The sequence below is a fragment of the Camelus ferus genome, chromosome 9 (genome assembly GCF_009834535.1).
Source record: "Camelus ferus isolate YT-003-E chromosome 9, BCGSAC_Cfer_1.0, whole genome shotgun sequence".
Lineage (NCBI taxonomy): Eukaryota > Metazoa > Chordata > Mammalia > Artiodactyla > Camelidae > Camelus > Camelus ferus.
Genome location: NC_045704.1, coordinates 36,044,840 through 36,061,802, shown reverse-complemented (window position 1 = coordinate 36,061,802; position 16,963 = coordinate 36,044,840). Strand labels below are relative to the sequence as shown.

The 16,963-nt window shown below is 44.1% G+C and overlaps 1 protein-coding gene across 10 annotated transcripts in view; it reads right to left on the bottom strand.

The window, feature by feature from the left end:
- Positions 1 to 16,963, bottom strand: part of NLRC5 (NLR family CARD domain containing 5) — an 80,913-nt gene that overhangs the window by 46,568 nt on the left and 17,382 nt on the right. For 6 of the 10 annotated variants that reach the window (XM_014563853.2, XM_032486372.1, XM_006190132.3 and 3 more), the window contains exons 2-5: positions 10,105 to 10,216; positions 7,120 to 7,426; positions 6,253 to 6,309; positions 874 to 942 (exon numbers count right to left, since the gene is read on the bottom strand). In XM_014563853.2, coding sequence (XP_014419339.2) covers positions 874 to 942; positions 6,253 to 6,309; positions 7,120 to 7,414 — 421 coding nt within the window. In that variant the 5' untranslated portion in view covers positions 7,415 to 7,426; positions 10,105 to 10,216. Of the gene's footprint in view, positions 1 to 873; positions 943 to 6,252; positions 6,310 to 7,119; positions 7,427 to 9,640; positions 9,712 to 10,104; positions 10,217 to 15,887; positions 16,051 to 16,963 lie in introns of those variants that run through there. The other 4 variants (XM_032486370.1, XM_014563852.2, XM_032486369.1 and 1 more) reach the window with 3 other exon arrangements.

The window sequence follows — 16,963 nt, the reverse complement described above, 5'->3', positions numbered from 1 at the left end:
TGGGGGAGGGGAGGGGGAGCCCTTCCTTTGTAATATCTTATCAGAACAATCTTTTATTGTGAAATCTGAGTAACCCACACTCCTCCCCAATATTTCAGTTCTGTGATGCCCAGAGGTAAGCACTAACATCCTGTGGGTTCAGGCACTGACTAATTAGAACTCTGGGAACTGGGCCCCTACAGCACCAGGTGTTGGTATTCATTTCTGGGTCATTTGGGAGACCTTGGGTGGCCCCAGGGAAGGCCCAGGGCCAATGCAGCAGAATACTGGAGATCCCCACTGGGGAGCCTGAGGCAGTGTCCTGTTTTATATAGATGTGAATCCTCTGACCAGCTGTGAATCCTTTGGCTATGCCCAGTGTGGTTGGGTTTCCAGCTAGTGGGACAACTGGTGGAGAATGAGAGAAGTTTCTGTCTCCTCTACACTTCCTGACTTAGCCAGTCCTCAGCAGCTCCTGTCTCCCTAGGGGTCCCCAGGGCTTCTGCTTTGGTATCCAGCTCAGCCCTAAACTAGTCAAGGAGCCCAGTTCTGAGGTCATGCTTGTCACATGCCTGGAGCTCCCTCAACTCTGAGGATGTGGGACTATCCCTGAAAGAGCCTGGCTGATGAAGCTGCCACCTGCTGGGATGCTTTGAGCCCCTTCAGCTGAGCCACCTCTGGAGAAGTCCCTCGTGGCCTGTGGGGAGAGGCACTTCCTTGCCAGATCCAGCTCTTTCCTCTGCCCACCCAGGACCTCCACTCCTTCCCTCCTGGAAGACAAGAGTCATTGGGCTCCTGGAAGCCTGTTAGCAGGGGACAGAGTCCAGGATCTGTGTCCTTGGCCCAAGGAAATCCAATCCCTATGTTCGGGTCCCTCTCCACTTTGGTACCCACCTTGCTGCTGCTTCTTGCACTGCTTTGGGCGAGGTGAGGACCCACAGCTCTGATGAGGCCGCTTGAGGCCTGGAAAGAATGAAGGAAGGAGTAAGAGGTGAGGTTTGGGTGCCTAGGCTGAGGGGGTACCCAGCACCTTCAGGGAGCTCCATTCCACAAACAGGTAGCAGGCAGACAAATATATCCACACTTGGGGACTGAGCAAAGGTAGGCGGCAGACAAAGGCTGCATCAACATCAGCTTGTTTGCAGAGGGGTCCCAGGCCCGAGTGAGAGGGCTGGCAGCTCTGGGCCTGGGGATCTTCCAGTTCAGGAGCAAGGAGCAGGGCCCAAAGCCAGCAGCCTCGAGTGTTAAATGGCTCTGAAAGAACCCAGCTCTGTCAAGGCCACTGCTGGTTGGAAAAGTGGAGCTTCCAACAGGCTTGGCCAGACCTGTGCCCCACCTCCTGTACCAGTGTGTTTTATCACCCTTATTTCACACCTTCCACATTTGCTCACTTCTCTTACTGGTTTCATGGGTGCTTGCCTGCTTGCATGGATTTTCAAGAGTTGCTTTAGTGCCTTTCTGAAGAGGTTGGGGAAGGGAAAAAGGAAGAAGGAGAACAAGAAGGAAGGGGAAACAGAAAAGAGAAGAGGAAGAAAGGAAGAAGGCTATGGAAGAATTTTAAGAAGGACACTCCTACAGCCAGGCACTAGGGATCAATCAAAACAGTGCTTGGCGCAGACTCCTTGCCCTGCCAGGTGTTAAATTTTTAGTTGCTGGTTTGCAGGGAGAGTCAGGGGTCCCAAAGAGGGGCTGGAATCAGTGTGAGAGTATTTCAATATTTTAACAAGGGACTTACTGGCTAAATATCAATCAGACCTGGTCACAGCCATGTGACAATTATGCCAGTTTGGTGATAAGGAACAGAGGGACCAGGTACCAGGCTGAACAGTTTTGATTTGTTGGGGAGCTAGGATTATGGGATGGATGTTTTCTGTTAAAGCTTATTAATGTTATTGCCATGAACAGCTATAAGTAAAAAGTCAATACTTCCATAGAAATATAGGTTCTGAACCTACAGCAAACATTGTGCTCAATGGTAAAAGACTAAAAGCTTTTCCTCTAAGATCAGGAATAAGGCAAGGATGCCTGCATTCACCACTTCTATTCAAGATAGTACTGGCAGTTCTAGCCAGAGCAATTAGACAAGAAAAAGAAATAAAAGGTATCCAAATAGGAAGGGAAAACGTAAAATTTTCTCTGTTTGCAGGTGATAGGACCGTATATGCAGAAAACCCTAAAGACTCTGCCAAAAAGCTGTTAGAATTAATAAATGATCTCAGCAAAGTGGCAGGATACCAAGTCAACACACAAAAGTCAGTTGCATTTCTATACATGAACAATGAACAATCTGAGAAGGAAATTACCAAAACAATTCCACTTACAATAGTATCAAAAAGAATAAAATACTTAGAAACTTAGCCAAAGAGGTGAAAGACTTGTACAATGAAAACAACAAAATTCTGCTGAAAGACATTAAAGACATAAATAAATGAAACACAACCCATGTTTATGGACTGTAAGACTTACTCCTGTTAAAAATGTCAATACTACCCAAAGTGATCTATAGATTCAGTGCAGTTCCTACAAAAATCTCAATGATTTTTTTTTTTTTTTTAGAAATAGAAAAACCTATCCTAAAATTTATATGGAATCTCAAGGGACCCTGAATGGTCAAAACAATCTTGAAAAAGAAGAACAAAACTAGAGGACTTGTACTTCCTGATTTCAAAACTCACCACAAAGTTATAATAATTAAGACAGTGTGGCACTGGCACAAAGACATTAGACCAATGGAATAGACAGAGAGCCCAGAAATAAACCCTCATGTATACAGTCAAATGATTTATGACAAGGGTGCCAAGACCATTCAATGGGAAAGGATAGTCTTTTCAACAAGTGGTGCTGGGATAACTGGATATCCCTATGCAAAAAAAAAAAAAAAATGAAACTGGACCCTTACCTAACACCATATACAAAACTAACTCAAAGTGGACCACAGACCTAAATGTAAGACCCAAAACAGTAAAACTTAGAAGCAAAAATAGGATGAAAGCTTGGGACATTGGATTTGGCATTGATTTCTTGGAGATGACCCCAAAGGTACAGAGATCAAAAGAATAAATAGACAAACTGGGATTCATAAAAATTAAAAAATCTGTACATCAAAAGACCTCATCCCACTCTCCTCATATCTAGAAAAGCACTAAGATCATTAACGGTAAAATCTATTTCAGCCATTATGGAAAGCTGTCTTACAAAACCACATGGCTCTTCACGTCCCACCCAAGGGGGCCCATTCACAGTTATATGTACTGAGTGCTGTATTTAGACCTCCAAAATGTCAGGTATGCCAATGCTTACAGCAAATTCATCACTAAACAGGTCTCTGACTGGTTCTCCAATGCCTTTTCCTGGATCCCTAAAGGGATAAGTTCTTTCTTTTCAGACATTCTCAAATTTCTGTTCTCTGTTTTTATTGGGTTTAGCTATTTATCTTGGTATCTGTCTACTTTTATGTTGTATTCCTATCTTACAAAAATAATTGTCTCTCTTTGAGGTCCAAGATCCATGAACTTAGCACCTGCACCCCAATGTTCATAGCAGCACTATTTACAATAGCCAAGACATGGAAACAGACTAAATGTCCAACAACAGACGACTGGATAAAGAAGATGTGGTATATTTATACAATGGAATACTATTCAGCCATAAAAAAGACAACATAACGCCATTTGCAGCAACATGGATGTCCCTGGAGAATGTCAGTCTAAGTGAAGTAAGCCAGAAAGAGAAAGAAAAATACCATATGAGATCGCTCATATGTGGAATCTAAAAAACAAACAAACAAACAAAAAAAACAGAAACAGACTCATAGACATAGAATACAAACCTGTGGTTGCCAAGGGGGAGGGAGGTGGGAAGGGATAGACTGGGAGTTCAAAATTTGTAGATACTGACAGGCATATGTAGAACAGTTAAACAAGGCTATACTGTATAGCACAGGGAAGTATATACAAGATCTTGTGGTGGTTCACAGTGAAAGAGAATATGACAATGAATATATGTATGTTCATGTATAACTGAAAAATTGTGCTCTACACTGGAATTTGACACAACATTGTAAAATGACTACAACTCAATAAAAAAAAGTTAAAAAAAATCTGTGAATTTAGGAACAAATATACCCCTATTACCAAGATTGCTGCCATGAACCAAACCTACATCCTGGTGATGCAGCCCTTGGACACCACTGGGGTCTCCTTCTGCTCCCACCTTTAAGGCTGCCGGGATGTTGGGGCCCCATAACCCCAGACTGGCTGGCATGATAGGTAGGGACAGTGTGACAACCCTCATTCAGCAGGAAGTAGATATGGAAGATGAGACCTTTGCCATTGTTCCAAAGATTTGTCACTGCAAATCTCTCAGTGGGGGAATGTTGAGCTAACTTCAAAGTTCCCCGAATTTCTGGGGTCTCAGATGTCTGCCTGTGATCCTTCAACAGATAAAGTACATTCTTCACTGGGAGTGTTTGCCCTAACAAACTAATAGCTCTAAGTAATGCCTAATGTCACAATAGCTCAGTCTGGCTTGTTTCAGTCCACCTTATCAGAGTCATAGACCCCATCGCCCTTCACAGACCCTAGACCTCCTCCCTCACTTGCAACTGATCAGAGACTTATGCACAAGCCAATCATGCACATTGTCACCCTACCTTATAAAACACCCCAACAACTGGCCTCGGGGCTCATAAAGGCACCTCTCATCTGTGTGGCCCACTGCTGTCTATGGCAGTGTACCCTAATAATCTCTTTTTCTATTCTCATAAAATAAGACCCTATCCACAGAGTAAAAAGGCAACCCACAGACTAAAAGAAAATATTTGCAAAAATATCCAGAATATATACAGGACTCCTAAAATTAAACAACAACAAAAAATAAATAAGCTAATTCAAAAATGAGCAAAGGACCTGAACAGATATTTCTCTAAAGAAGATATATTAATGGCCAATAAACGCATGAAAAGATATTCAACATCACTAATCATGAGGGAAATGCTAATCAAAACTACAATGAGAAATCACCTCACACTCATTTGGACAGCAACTATCAACAAACAAACAAACAAACCAGAAAACAACAAATGCTGGTGAGGATGTGGAAAAATTAGAACCCTTATGCACAGCTGCTGTGGAAAACAGTATGGAGATGCCTTAAAAAATAACAAATAGAATTACTATATGACCTTGGATTCTGGAATTACTAAAAAGAACAGAAAGCTCAGTCTTGAAGATATACTTGTTCACCTATATTCACAGCAGCATTATTCACAATAGCTAAACAAGCTATTTATTGGGTAGAAGCAACCCAAGTGTCCACTGATGAATGAACAGATAAGCAAAATGTGGTCTATCCATACAATGGAATATTATTCAGCCTTAAAAGGGAAGGAAAGTATGCAATATGCTACAACATGGATGAACCTTGAAGACATTATGTTAAATGAAATAAGCCAGTCACACAAAGACAAATACAAGGCACTTGCATACAAGGTACTGAGAGTAGTTAAAATGATAAAAACAGAAAGTAAATGGTGGTTACCAGGGACCAGAGGGAGGGATGAATGGGAAGTTATTGTTTAATAGATACAAAGTTTCAGTTTTACAAGATGAAAAGAGTCATGGAGGTGGATGGTGGTGATGGTTCCACAACAATGTGAGTGAACAGTACACTTAAAAATGGTTAAGATGGTAGATTTGATCTAATGTAATTTACCACAATTTAAAAAAGAGAGAGAGATGCTCTGAACAGAGTGTGGCTCATGAACCAGTGAGGTGGGCTATTTTATCCAGAGCACCGACCTCTGCGTTCTATCAGAAAAGCAGTCAGAGGTTCCTTTAGTGTAGACAGCAGTCCGTAGGTCAATGCCAGGCCCAAGATGTCCAAATGGTGAGGGGCCTGAGTCTGTGGGGCTGGAGCATGAGGCCCTGAGGCTTGGGAACAGGGAGGTAAGAGCAGACTTCCCTAGTGAAACCAGACAGAGGATTCGGGCAGTGGCCAAGGGCTGCCAAACTTAGACTCTCCCAGGAGGTTCCTGGTTCAGCCTCCAGGAACAGGTATCAGGACAGGCCAATGCCTTGAGGGGCACAGAGAGGGTGCAGGTGATGCTGGGAGCCGTGGGGAGGGGCTTGGGAGGGATGCAGATGGGTCAGGGGATGAGGAGGCTGCTTTATGGGAAACAGCTGTGACCAGCCACCATCAGCCTGCCTGCTCTAGGTTTGAGGTGGGGACTTAGCATGCTCACCACCCATCCTGCTCCCTAACCCCAGGCCTTACCAGGTTGGAGCTGAGAATCAGGTTGGCTTTCCTCACCAGCTTCCAGCTGGAGGAACCCTGGAAGACAGGAGGAGATAAAATACTACGGGGATGAGCGAGGATGCCCTGGGACCAGCTCTGGCCCAATGTCTGGCTCAGGGCTCATCCCTCAGGGTGGGGTCCCAGCAAGGGAGAAATAAACTACACTCAGCGACCTGTGGATGGCACAAATGATGGTGAGCCTTGAAGGCACCTGGGGACAGAAATGTGTGCATATCTAAAGGTCTGTGCACATACAGATACATGAGTGCACGCACACGTGTTTCTGCATGCATACACACATGCGCAGATGTGTGTATCACACTGTGCACCCCACCTGTCCTGCACTCTGCCTTGTAGACTTCCTGAGTGAGTTCTCACTTTCTCTCCAAGAACACCATCGCCTCTCAGTGTTCTGTGCTGTGTAAACAGAGTCCAAGAAGTGCTCACAGAGCAGAGTTTAATCAGCCTGCCTGTCAGTAGAGGTCAGAGAGCTCTCCCTGTGACTGCTGCTGACCATGTTGCAAAAAGAAACCTCTTGGGCATTATTGGCTCTTTGGAATTTCTGGGCAGGAAGGAGTCACTTGGTCCTTTCTCTGCCTACATCTTGCCTTTCTGGGCAACTAGGGTGGTACAAGGTGGAAGTAGGAGTCCTCCAGGTCCCCAGCAGATTTGGTGGCATTAGGCCATTTTCTCTGGGAAGTGCATAGAAACATCGAATTTTGTTCCTGGTTTGGCCACACCATCTCTGTGTGACTCAGGTGGGTCCCAGCCTTGCCTGGGCCTCTGGCTCCCCACGACCCGGGGGCTAGCTGGCTGCGTTGTGCCTCTCATGGCCACCACTCTTACCGTCTCCGTGGCCCCAAGTGCTCAACAATGGCACCTCCAGATCCAGCGGCACGTCCAGCTCCATGCACACGCAGTGGATGAATGCCTGCCAGGTGGCCTGGCCCTGGATGCGCAGTTTGCTGAGTTGTAGGATGACCCTCTCTGTGGGATCTGGGTCCTCGTTCCTGGAGCCCAGGTCCATGTTGGGGAGGAAGAACTTCACCTTGGCACTCAGCCATTCTGGGTCTTTGCTGAGCTGCCTCACGAGCCATCCCCACAGGTTCTTGGTGCCCAGCTGGAGGCTAATGGGGTCCATGAGGAGCCAGCCCTGCAGGAACCAGGGAGGCAGGTGAGCTGGGAGGCAGGTGAGCTGGGGGGAACCCAGGAGGAGAAGCAAACCCCCACCCCCAATATCTGAGGGAAGAGAATAGACTAAGAAGACAGAGAAGAGGCCTCTCCGTGGAGTCTCAATGCCATTGCCCAGAGCTTGGTCTCAGAAATTAATCTCCTTTTTCTGCATCCCCTCACTCCCCCTCAATCTGTGCCTGTGTCCTGGCTCTAGAATGGTCTAATTCATCCCCCGTGGATGGAGTTCTGACGAGCTTTACTCATTCTTGTTTCCATGGGCACATCTGTGCTGCTCTCTGTCTGAGCTAACTAGTTGTCCCTGCAGATCTGTCCTTCCCTTCTTCCTTAGTGTTAGAACCCCTAAATATCCCCTGGTCATTTGGAATAAACTGTATTTCCAGCCTCCCTTGTGCTTAGATGTAGCCATGTCATAAAGTTTTGGCCAATGGGATATAGGTGGAAGCGTTGTATATTCTTCTTTACTTTTTACTATTGGCTGGAATGTTGATGTGATGGCTGAACCTTGGGCAGCCATGCTGGATTATGAAGTGGAAGCCAGTGCTGAGGAAGGTGGAGGGAAAAACTTTCCACCTGTCCTGGACACTCTGACTTTGAAATTCTATTCCATGACAAGGAAATACATTTCTATTCTGTTTAAAGCACTGTTGCTTAGGGCTTTCTGCTACCCACAGTGAAATCTAATCCTAGCTAATATAAACCCTCTTCTATCTCCCTCTGGCTCAGTAAATTCTCCCCTTCTAAACCAGAACTCTCCAGTTTATAACTTATATTAGGAGTACTAATATAAGATAAGGGACACTTACATAGCAAAAGCCTGAAAAGTATGTAGGCCCTTTGATTCAGCAATTCCATTTCTAGCCCTCTAGCCTTAGGAAATAATCATGGATGCACATAAAAATTTTTATTACAAAACTATGCACTGCAAGATTGTTTATAACAGGTAAAAACCGGAAGCAAATGTCCAACAGTTGGGATTAATTACTAACTGGTTGTCCATCACATAGTGGAATATGCTATCACATCTCCAAATCTACTTTCTGGCATTAGTTCCTTAGTAACAAAGGCAAAAATTCAGAAGGCACTTACTATGTGTTAGGCATTTGTTTTATGTGCTTTGTGTGTCTCATCTAATCCTCACAACTCCAGAGGCCCCACTTATAACTCTGAAAAGGGTAGGAGGGCCATCCAGGAGCCAGTCTCACCAACTCCCAGAAGTTGGGACAAGGACTCTGTGTCCTGGGGTTCAGACCCAGCTGTTCCTTTGGGCACATGTCCCCAGTCCCCTCTAGTCATCCCTCCCCAACCAGACTAATAGCAATAACTCCTCACTCAGGCACAGAGTTTTAGCATTCATGAAGCATGCTCAAGTCCAAGGGGTGGGCAGGGATCACCATCCCCGTGGAACAGACAGAAAGATGAAGGCCACGGAAGGGTAAAGGACATGCCCAAGGTCATACTGGAAGTCCACGGCAGAGCCAGACTCAGAACTGAGATTTCTTGCCTCTCAGGCCAGTTAATTTCCAAGGCTTTGGAGCCCTAGATGGCACCAGACAAGAGCTAAGTCATTGCACTTTGTGTGATCTTGGCACAAGGATGTGGCCATGGCCTAAGGCATGGCTTCTCTTCTGGGCTGTAGTTTCCAAAGTCCACGCGGCTCATAAAGAAATCATTGGCAGCAGGGTGCCAGGTGGAAGTGAGGGGTGCCGAGATGGTATAATTCCTGGGCAAGTTCTTCAAACTCAATTATCCTCCAGCCAGTCTAATGTGATGCCTTTGTTTCCACCATTAGTGCTCTATCCCCTTGGGATAAGACATTAAGCTTCTTAAAGATAACCATCTCTGGGAGAAAAAGCACATTATATCATTATTGGTTGTTGTGAACGTCTGTGGGGAACAGCCTTAGAAACAGAGGATTATAGTAGAAGGATCCTCAGCCCCAGAGTTAGGGGACTGGCATTCCCGTCCCAGCTCTGTAACTAATTCTCCATGGTGGGCATTAGGGCTGTTCACAGTTACTCTCTTTCTCTTCTTTCTGGGCGCTCGGTAAGACTGCATCTCCCTACCCCCTTGAAATTGGGCATGGCCAGGAAACATGCTTTGGCCAATGAAACATGCAAAAGAATGACCTATATCAGGTCTGTGCAGAAGATTTAAGAGCCAGTGTGTGATTCACCTTGTTCTCTCTTTTCCTCTACCTCAGAGTCCAGCAGTATTCCAGATCTCGGCTGCTCCTTTAGTCTGGGTCTGGGAAAGAGGATAATGTGGACTAGAGGTCCCAGGTAATTCACATTAGACAAGAAGCAGGAGTGGGAAATAAGTTTTGTTGTCATAAGCCACTGGGACTTTGGGGGTTGTTTGTTACTGAAGCATACACTAGCATATCCTAGCACTCTTAGTTTGAGCAAGCCTCTTCCCGATCTGGGACTTGGTTCCATCACAAAATGGGTAGATGCTGTCTCAAACCCTTGCTAATATTCTGTGTCCGATGATTTTCACTATCATGTGAAGGGTGACTAAGAGTGACTTTGTTTTACTGGGGGCAGTCCAGGGAGATAAATCTGGGTGGGGAGCAGTCTTGGCAGAATGAAGGAGTGGATGAGGGGGAATAAGAGGAAGCAAAGGGGAACGATCACTTACCTGGCTCCCTGGTTCATCATAGATGTTCTAGGATATCCGCGGAGAGGGTCTCATGGGCGCCTGGGCCGAGTCCCCGAGCCAGATTTGCAGGTTGTTTCCATAGGACAGGCCTCTAAGGAGAGAAGAGACAGGGCGCACTCCCCATCACTATTCCAAGTTCCAAGGGGAATTCTGTCAAGAAGGCGCTACCCCTCACCCCTGACACCTCTGAGGACATCGACCCAGAAACAGTCCCCTCGTCCTCACACACAGATCCTGTTCTTCCTCAGCCACAGCTCTTTTTGTCCCTGGACTGTGCACAGCCCAACCCTCCCTGGGGTCGCCTCCTGCCACACCTGGCCCAGAGGATGCCTCTCTTCCTCCTCCAACTTGAATACTCCCTCACAGTGACTTATGACGTCACAGCATGCCCCTCAAATCCAGCAGATTTATCACAGCTAATTTATTGGATGGAAATGGAAAAATCCTCACTGCTGATGCCAGCTTTCTTTCTCAATAAAACACCAAAGAGGTTAGGATTTGCAGTCTTCTTTCTTATTACATCATGAAGCAGTTTTTAAATAATCGAGAGTAAACATCCTTCTTAATAAGAAAACCCAGACATATGGATCACTGCCTCACCAAGGGCACAAAATGATGCTCTGATACTTTATAATAATTACAAATTTGGAGTATAACCTTTAACACTTGTGAATCACTAGGTTGCACACCTGTAACTTATATAATAGTGTACATCAACTATATCTCAATTAAAATAAAATAAAGTAAAATAAAATGATGCTGTGGCACAAATGTCTACATAACACAGCTGTAGAGAGCTTGTCTAACAACAAGGAACAGACAAGAGAAAAGATAGCTAAAAAGTATGTGGAATAAATCAACTATACTTCAATTTTCTAAAAGTATGTGAAAAAATGGAAGAAAGGCAAAAGATCAGGTGAGCCCTGACTGAATATCTACGAAGTATGAATGTAACTACAGAGTTCCGGACTTTAGATAAAGCCACATAAAGAGGGATATTTTAATACAACAGAAATAAGTACTGTAGTTAGAAATAAGAAAAGGAAAAAAAAAAACACATCCTGTTGAAGAGCTACTCGGGTACTAATGGTATTTTAAAAAAGAAAATTGTTAAATTCTAAAGGAAAAAATGGAGAGAGGTATGAGAAAATTGAGAGAAAGCCTTGCGATGGACTGAATGTCTGTGCTCCCCCTAAATTCATCTGATGAAATTTAAATCCCCAGTGTAATGGCATTTGGAGCCCTTGGGAGGTAATTAGGTTGTAAGGATAGAGCCCTCATGATGGGTTTCCTGCGCTTATAAGAAAAGGCAGGAGAGTATGATTCCTCTCCCTCTGCTCACTGCCCTGTGAGGAGGAAACAAGTGGGAGGCAGCCGCCCACAAATCAAAGAGAGGGTCCTCACTGGGCAGTGGCTCTGCTGGCACCTTGATCTTGGATTTCCCAGCCTCCAGAACTGTGAGAAATAAAGGTGTGTTGTATAAGTCATCCAGTCTACAGCATTCTGTTACAGCCAGAACCGCTGTAACAAACCAGGACAAACTTGCCCATGACTACAGAAAGTAAAAAAAAAAAAACCAACCCTAAGTTAATAGGCATATTTAAGGCAATGCCACTTAAATTATAGTAGGGACTTGAGCACCTAAAGATGCAGATACTGAGGGATGACTGTACTCTCTTGGACCACTTTGTACCATTAAAACTTTTTTATGCATTTTGATTTTTTTTCCGACACTATAAAAACATTCACATTAAAAACCAGAGGAGACATTTCTCTAATGTGTAAGGAAGAGGAACACATGGTGATGAACAAGGACAAGACACAATCAGTGACAGCTCCCAGAAATGAAAGTTCCCTACATAATGGGAAATAATACAACAAAAACAGAATTAGGAAGGCAATAAATGAGGAGAAATACCTGCATTAAGTATGACAGACTGAAAATTCAAATAAAAAAGTAATTCATATATATCGAGGAAGTATTGTATGCTATTTTTTTAACATTTTTGTTTGTGCCCTAGGGGCAAAACTACATTTTCACTGGAAAAATGCTTGAAAAAGTTGAACACATAATGTAATGAATATTTGCTAAATACCAGGTAAGTCCCTTTAGGTTTTATCTATTTTTATTCTCATTATTCCTCTTGGATGCCTCCTATGCATTTAAAAATTCCCAAGTCCAACACTAAGCTCCTGACCTCCCTCCCGAAACGTCCACTCCCACCAGCACCTCCTTCCCCATTTGAGCGAAGGGCGGCTTCATGCTTCCTCACGCTCAGGGCAAAGAGGGCTTAATTTTTCAAAGAGAATCATAGACTCTCACTTCCTCCACTGGTACCTCCTAGACCTGGCACCACCTGGGTCCCTGCCCTAGGAGGCTCACCCCCAACACCCTCCACAGAGGGTCAGATCGTCAAGTTAAAATGTGGTCCCCATCACATAACTTTGCTCCTTGTGGCCTTCCTGTCTCACCCCGAGGAAAAGCAAATTTCTTCTCCACACTATCAAGTGGTTTGAATAGTGAAAAATTTAAAAAAAATCAAACGTGATAACTAACATTTTCCCTCACTGTGTTGATTGTTTTTCACTTATTTTTAAATTAACTTTTGGCAATTGTTTTTTTTTTTTTTTTTGAAACATTGCTTACTTCGTCTGGAATGTTCAAATTTAAATACAGCACACAGTTGTATACAATATTTTTTTCTTCTTTCTAATCTCCTCACATCTTTGCATCTAATTTAGTTCCTTTTACTTTGATTTTTGCCTCTTATTAGACTTGCCAGCAGTTGGTATCTCTTATAACTGAAATTTTTGTTTTCATTGATCAATTCTGTAAAATTTTCCCTTTTCTAGTTTCACAATTTTTGTTTTTTATCTTCTTATTACTTTCCTCTGATTTACTGGGACTGTTTGTTATTCTTTAAATTTATGAACTTTATGGCCAAAGTCATTTCTAGTCTTTTTCTTTTAAAAGATAATAAACGAGAACACTTTTGGCCAACTTCTGTAAATTTTTACCCAGTTCATATAAAATTTATATTGGATTACTAGTAGCTTATAATTATAATTTTGAACTCAGGCATTTAATAGAGGGGTAAGTTCTTTTTTAAACCTTTGTCATTAATTTTTTGCTTTAGTGTACAAAGAATAGACCCTATATAATTTCTGCTCAAGGGAATACGTTGAGATTTTTCTTTTTCGCTTCGTATATGATAAATTTTAAAATATTCCATGAATATTTACAAGATATTATTTTTCAACGAAGATGGAGCTCTATCTCACAAATTATACCAAAATAAAGTCTAGATGGACTAGACTTTAAAATTTAAATGTGAAAAGGTAAACTATTAAAGTACCAGATTACAGGCATTGAATTTACAACAATTCGTTAATATTTTTGTATTTTTTCTTTGTGTTATACTTCACAACAAAAAAGTTTAAAAATTTTTAAGTGCTAGAAGAGAACATGGGAAAATTTTTTTAAAAATTTCAGACTAGAGAGGGCCTGGGTAAACATGACACAAAACTCAGAAATCACAAAAGAAAAACTGGATAAAACCAACCAGATGTAAATCAGAATTTCTGTGTTGCTAAAGAACACCACAAATAAAGCGAAAAGACGTACGGCAAGCTGGAAAAATATCTGCCAGTTACATCACAGACAAAGACAGAAATGTTTTTAACATATCAAGTGCTACTAAAAATCAATTAAGAAAAAGACCAACGACCTGATAGAACGGGGGCAAAGAACATGAACAGTGTACAGAAAAGGAGACACAAATGGCTCTTAAGTATATGAAAAGATGTTCAACCTCACACGAAGTGAAAGAAGTGTAGGTTAAAACTAAAAACAATACACCATTTTCTAGCTTAGATTGGCAAGGATATTACAGGCTGGCAAGATTGCAAATTAACAGGCATTTTGATGCATTGCTCCTGGGAGTGTAAACTGACACATTTATATACCAAAACTGTAAGTGCTATGTAACCACACCTAGCAACTCCATGCCCAGGCATTTAGCTCACAGATACATTCACGATGTGCAACACAGCATGTGTTCAAGGATATTTAGTGTGGCCTTACTTATAACAGAAAAAGACTGGAAATAACCTAAATGTGCATTAAAGAGGAACGAGGAACTCGTTAAATTAAGGCACATCCGTGCAGTGAAATCCTATGCAGCCATTAAAAAGGAGGTGGAACTCTGTGGAATAATATGGAACAGTGTCCAAGATATAGCACATTTTCAAAAATAGAGCAAGGGCAGAATAAGGTACAGAGTATGCCGCATTTGTGTGAAAAATAATAAATGTGTATGTTTCTAAATAGCCAAAGATTTTGAAAGAAACTCATAATTAATTGTTATCGTCCCCAGGGAGGAGAACCTTTAGAATTTTATGTTGTGTGCGCATATTATCTAATGAAAATTAACAGGAGGAGGGAGGGTATAACGTAGGTGGTAGAGCAAGTGCTTGGCATGCACGAGGTCCTGGGTACAATCTCCAGCCCCACCTCAATCAATCAATCAATCAATCAATAAATAAATCCCCCCAAATGAATAAAACTTTAAAATAAATAAAATTAAAATTAATCTGAAAAACTTAATGTATCTATTACCTCAACCATACTGGTTGTCATTCAAATCTCCTACATTCATGTTTATTTGGTTTGGGGTACCCATCAAAGGATAAGAAAGACTTTCTCTTAATCATTGTGCTTCTACCAATTTCTCCATGAGTGCCCAGCAGTTTTTTTTTTTTAATTTAAATATGAAGTTCAATAACAAATTTTAAATGACATTAAGTTTATAGATTCATGTTACCCAAGTACATAAAGTTTTATTACTGTTTTACAGAAAGCAGAACAGAGAAAACAGACCCCAAACTCTCAAGCCTTCCTATGTGCATTTTAGCACAGGGATCTCTGGCTAAAAAAGCGTCGCCTCTAGGAGCCACCACTGCATCCCTGGGACAGGGCGATCAAACACAGAGCACAGAGGGGCAGTGAAACGCCCGGCATCACACAGCTCTGAAAGAGTCGGTGCCCAAAGGGAGTCCAGGCATCTGGACTTGCGGTCTCCTGCTCCTGCCACTCCAGGTCCAGACAGAGAGAGGAAAAAAAGCAGGGAGCTTTGTCAGGGAGCTGGAATCACTGAGAGATCTGCATGGGAGGTTCACTCCACCCTGGCTTCAATTTTACAGTAGACGGCCTCTTCCGTTGGCCTCATGGCTGTGCTCTTGCGGAACCTTTCCTGCTACCCTGGGAGTGCTACTGGGGAAGGAGTTAGAGGAAGGAGTGGAAAAATCATACCCAGTTCCCTTACTCCAGTCCCAAGGACTTTGCCCTTCCTTGCTTTTCCCAGCCCCTGAAAAGCCGCCCATCTCCAGTCCACACACATGCACACATGCCCCTGTGCACACATGCATGCACCCCAGCACACACACATTCATGCGCTGGCTCCTCTGGCCAGCATTGTCTCTGAAACTCAGCTCTGGTCTGGCCTCACTTCTGTCTCAGCCTCCTTCAGCTTCCCACCACCCCCAAGACAAAGGGGCACCACGTTCATATGACTTCCACAAAGCAGGTACACATCCGGTGCCCAAGAAAGGCTCCAAGGATAAATAAACAAATGGTCCTGGCAACTTCCGGGCCTCTCACACCCCACTGGCTGCTCCGCCATGTGACCACGCTCCCAGCCCCACCCCGCCCACCCTTTTTCACAACTCCCAGCTTGCACACATGCCCTTCCCTTTTTTTCCACCTTGCAAACTCCTCCTTCTCCTTCTGGACCCAGCTTGAATGGACTCTTGCTCCCTTCCCAGGGAGGTCTCCCGGCCGTCTTCCCAGGCCGAGTCCCGCCCCACCACTGGGCTTCCCTCCTTAGTGATCTCTCCTTTCTCCTCCACTGTCCGGCAGCCACTCTGCATCGTCACTTCCTCTTGGCCCGCCCTTCCTTCAGCAGGCTGGGAACTCCCCAGGGGCAGAGGCAGTGTCTGGTTCTGGATATTAGCAAATGTCTTGGCACCAGGGCTCTGGATTTGAGTCGCTACTAGTTGCCAAACTGTGACTTTGGTCAGGTTACTTCATACCTTGGTGCCTCAGTGTCCTCATTTGTAAAAGGGGGATGTTCTTGGCCCAAGACAGGGGTGTCTGTCAAAGTTATTAACTGAGAGGGCAAGGGAAGTAGGCTGGTGTTGGGGGAGAAGTTAAGCAAAGCGGTTTCAGGAGCAGTCTAGCTTCAGCCTGACCACGGGGAGCTCTAGAGTGTGAACGACACCACAGAGCTTGTCCTGCCAAGATGCAAGAGGACTGGACTGTCATTGGCTGTGGGCCATGCCCATGGGGTGGGGGAGGAAGGCATTCTTATCAGCCAAGGGCAATCTTTCAGGAAGGGTGCAGATGTTAGCGGCCCACACCCACAATGGATAGGGGTGGGCGATGGCTGACTGCCCTATGAGGGGACCCGGCGGGTGTGAGAGGGAGCACCAGGAGTGACAGCCTTGGCGGCAATAATATCTACCTGGCAAGCTTGTTGAGAAATGATGAAACAAGCAAAAGCCCTGACATGACATCTGGCATCTGGCTCAATATGTTAGCTATTATTACCACTGCTGTTGTTTCCTCTGTAGCCCCAGCCCCAAGCACGGGGTACAAGGAAGGAAGGGACAAAGGGAGGGAGGGAGGGTGTGGCTTGAGTCACAGACTTTTGACTGCTTGCTTTTGCTTCTTCCTTCTTGTTTGGATTAAGAGAGAGACCCCTTGAGGTGATGCTTAGGAGAAACAGGTGCTGGCAGGTCCCCCCGGCCTGTGGGGGGGACACGACCTGCCCCCCCTATT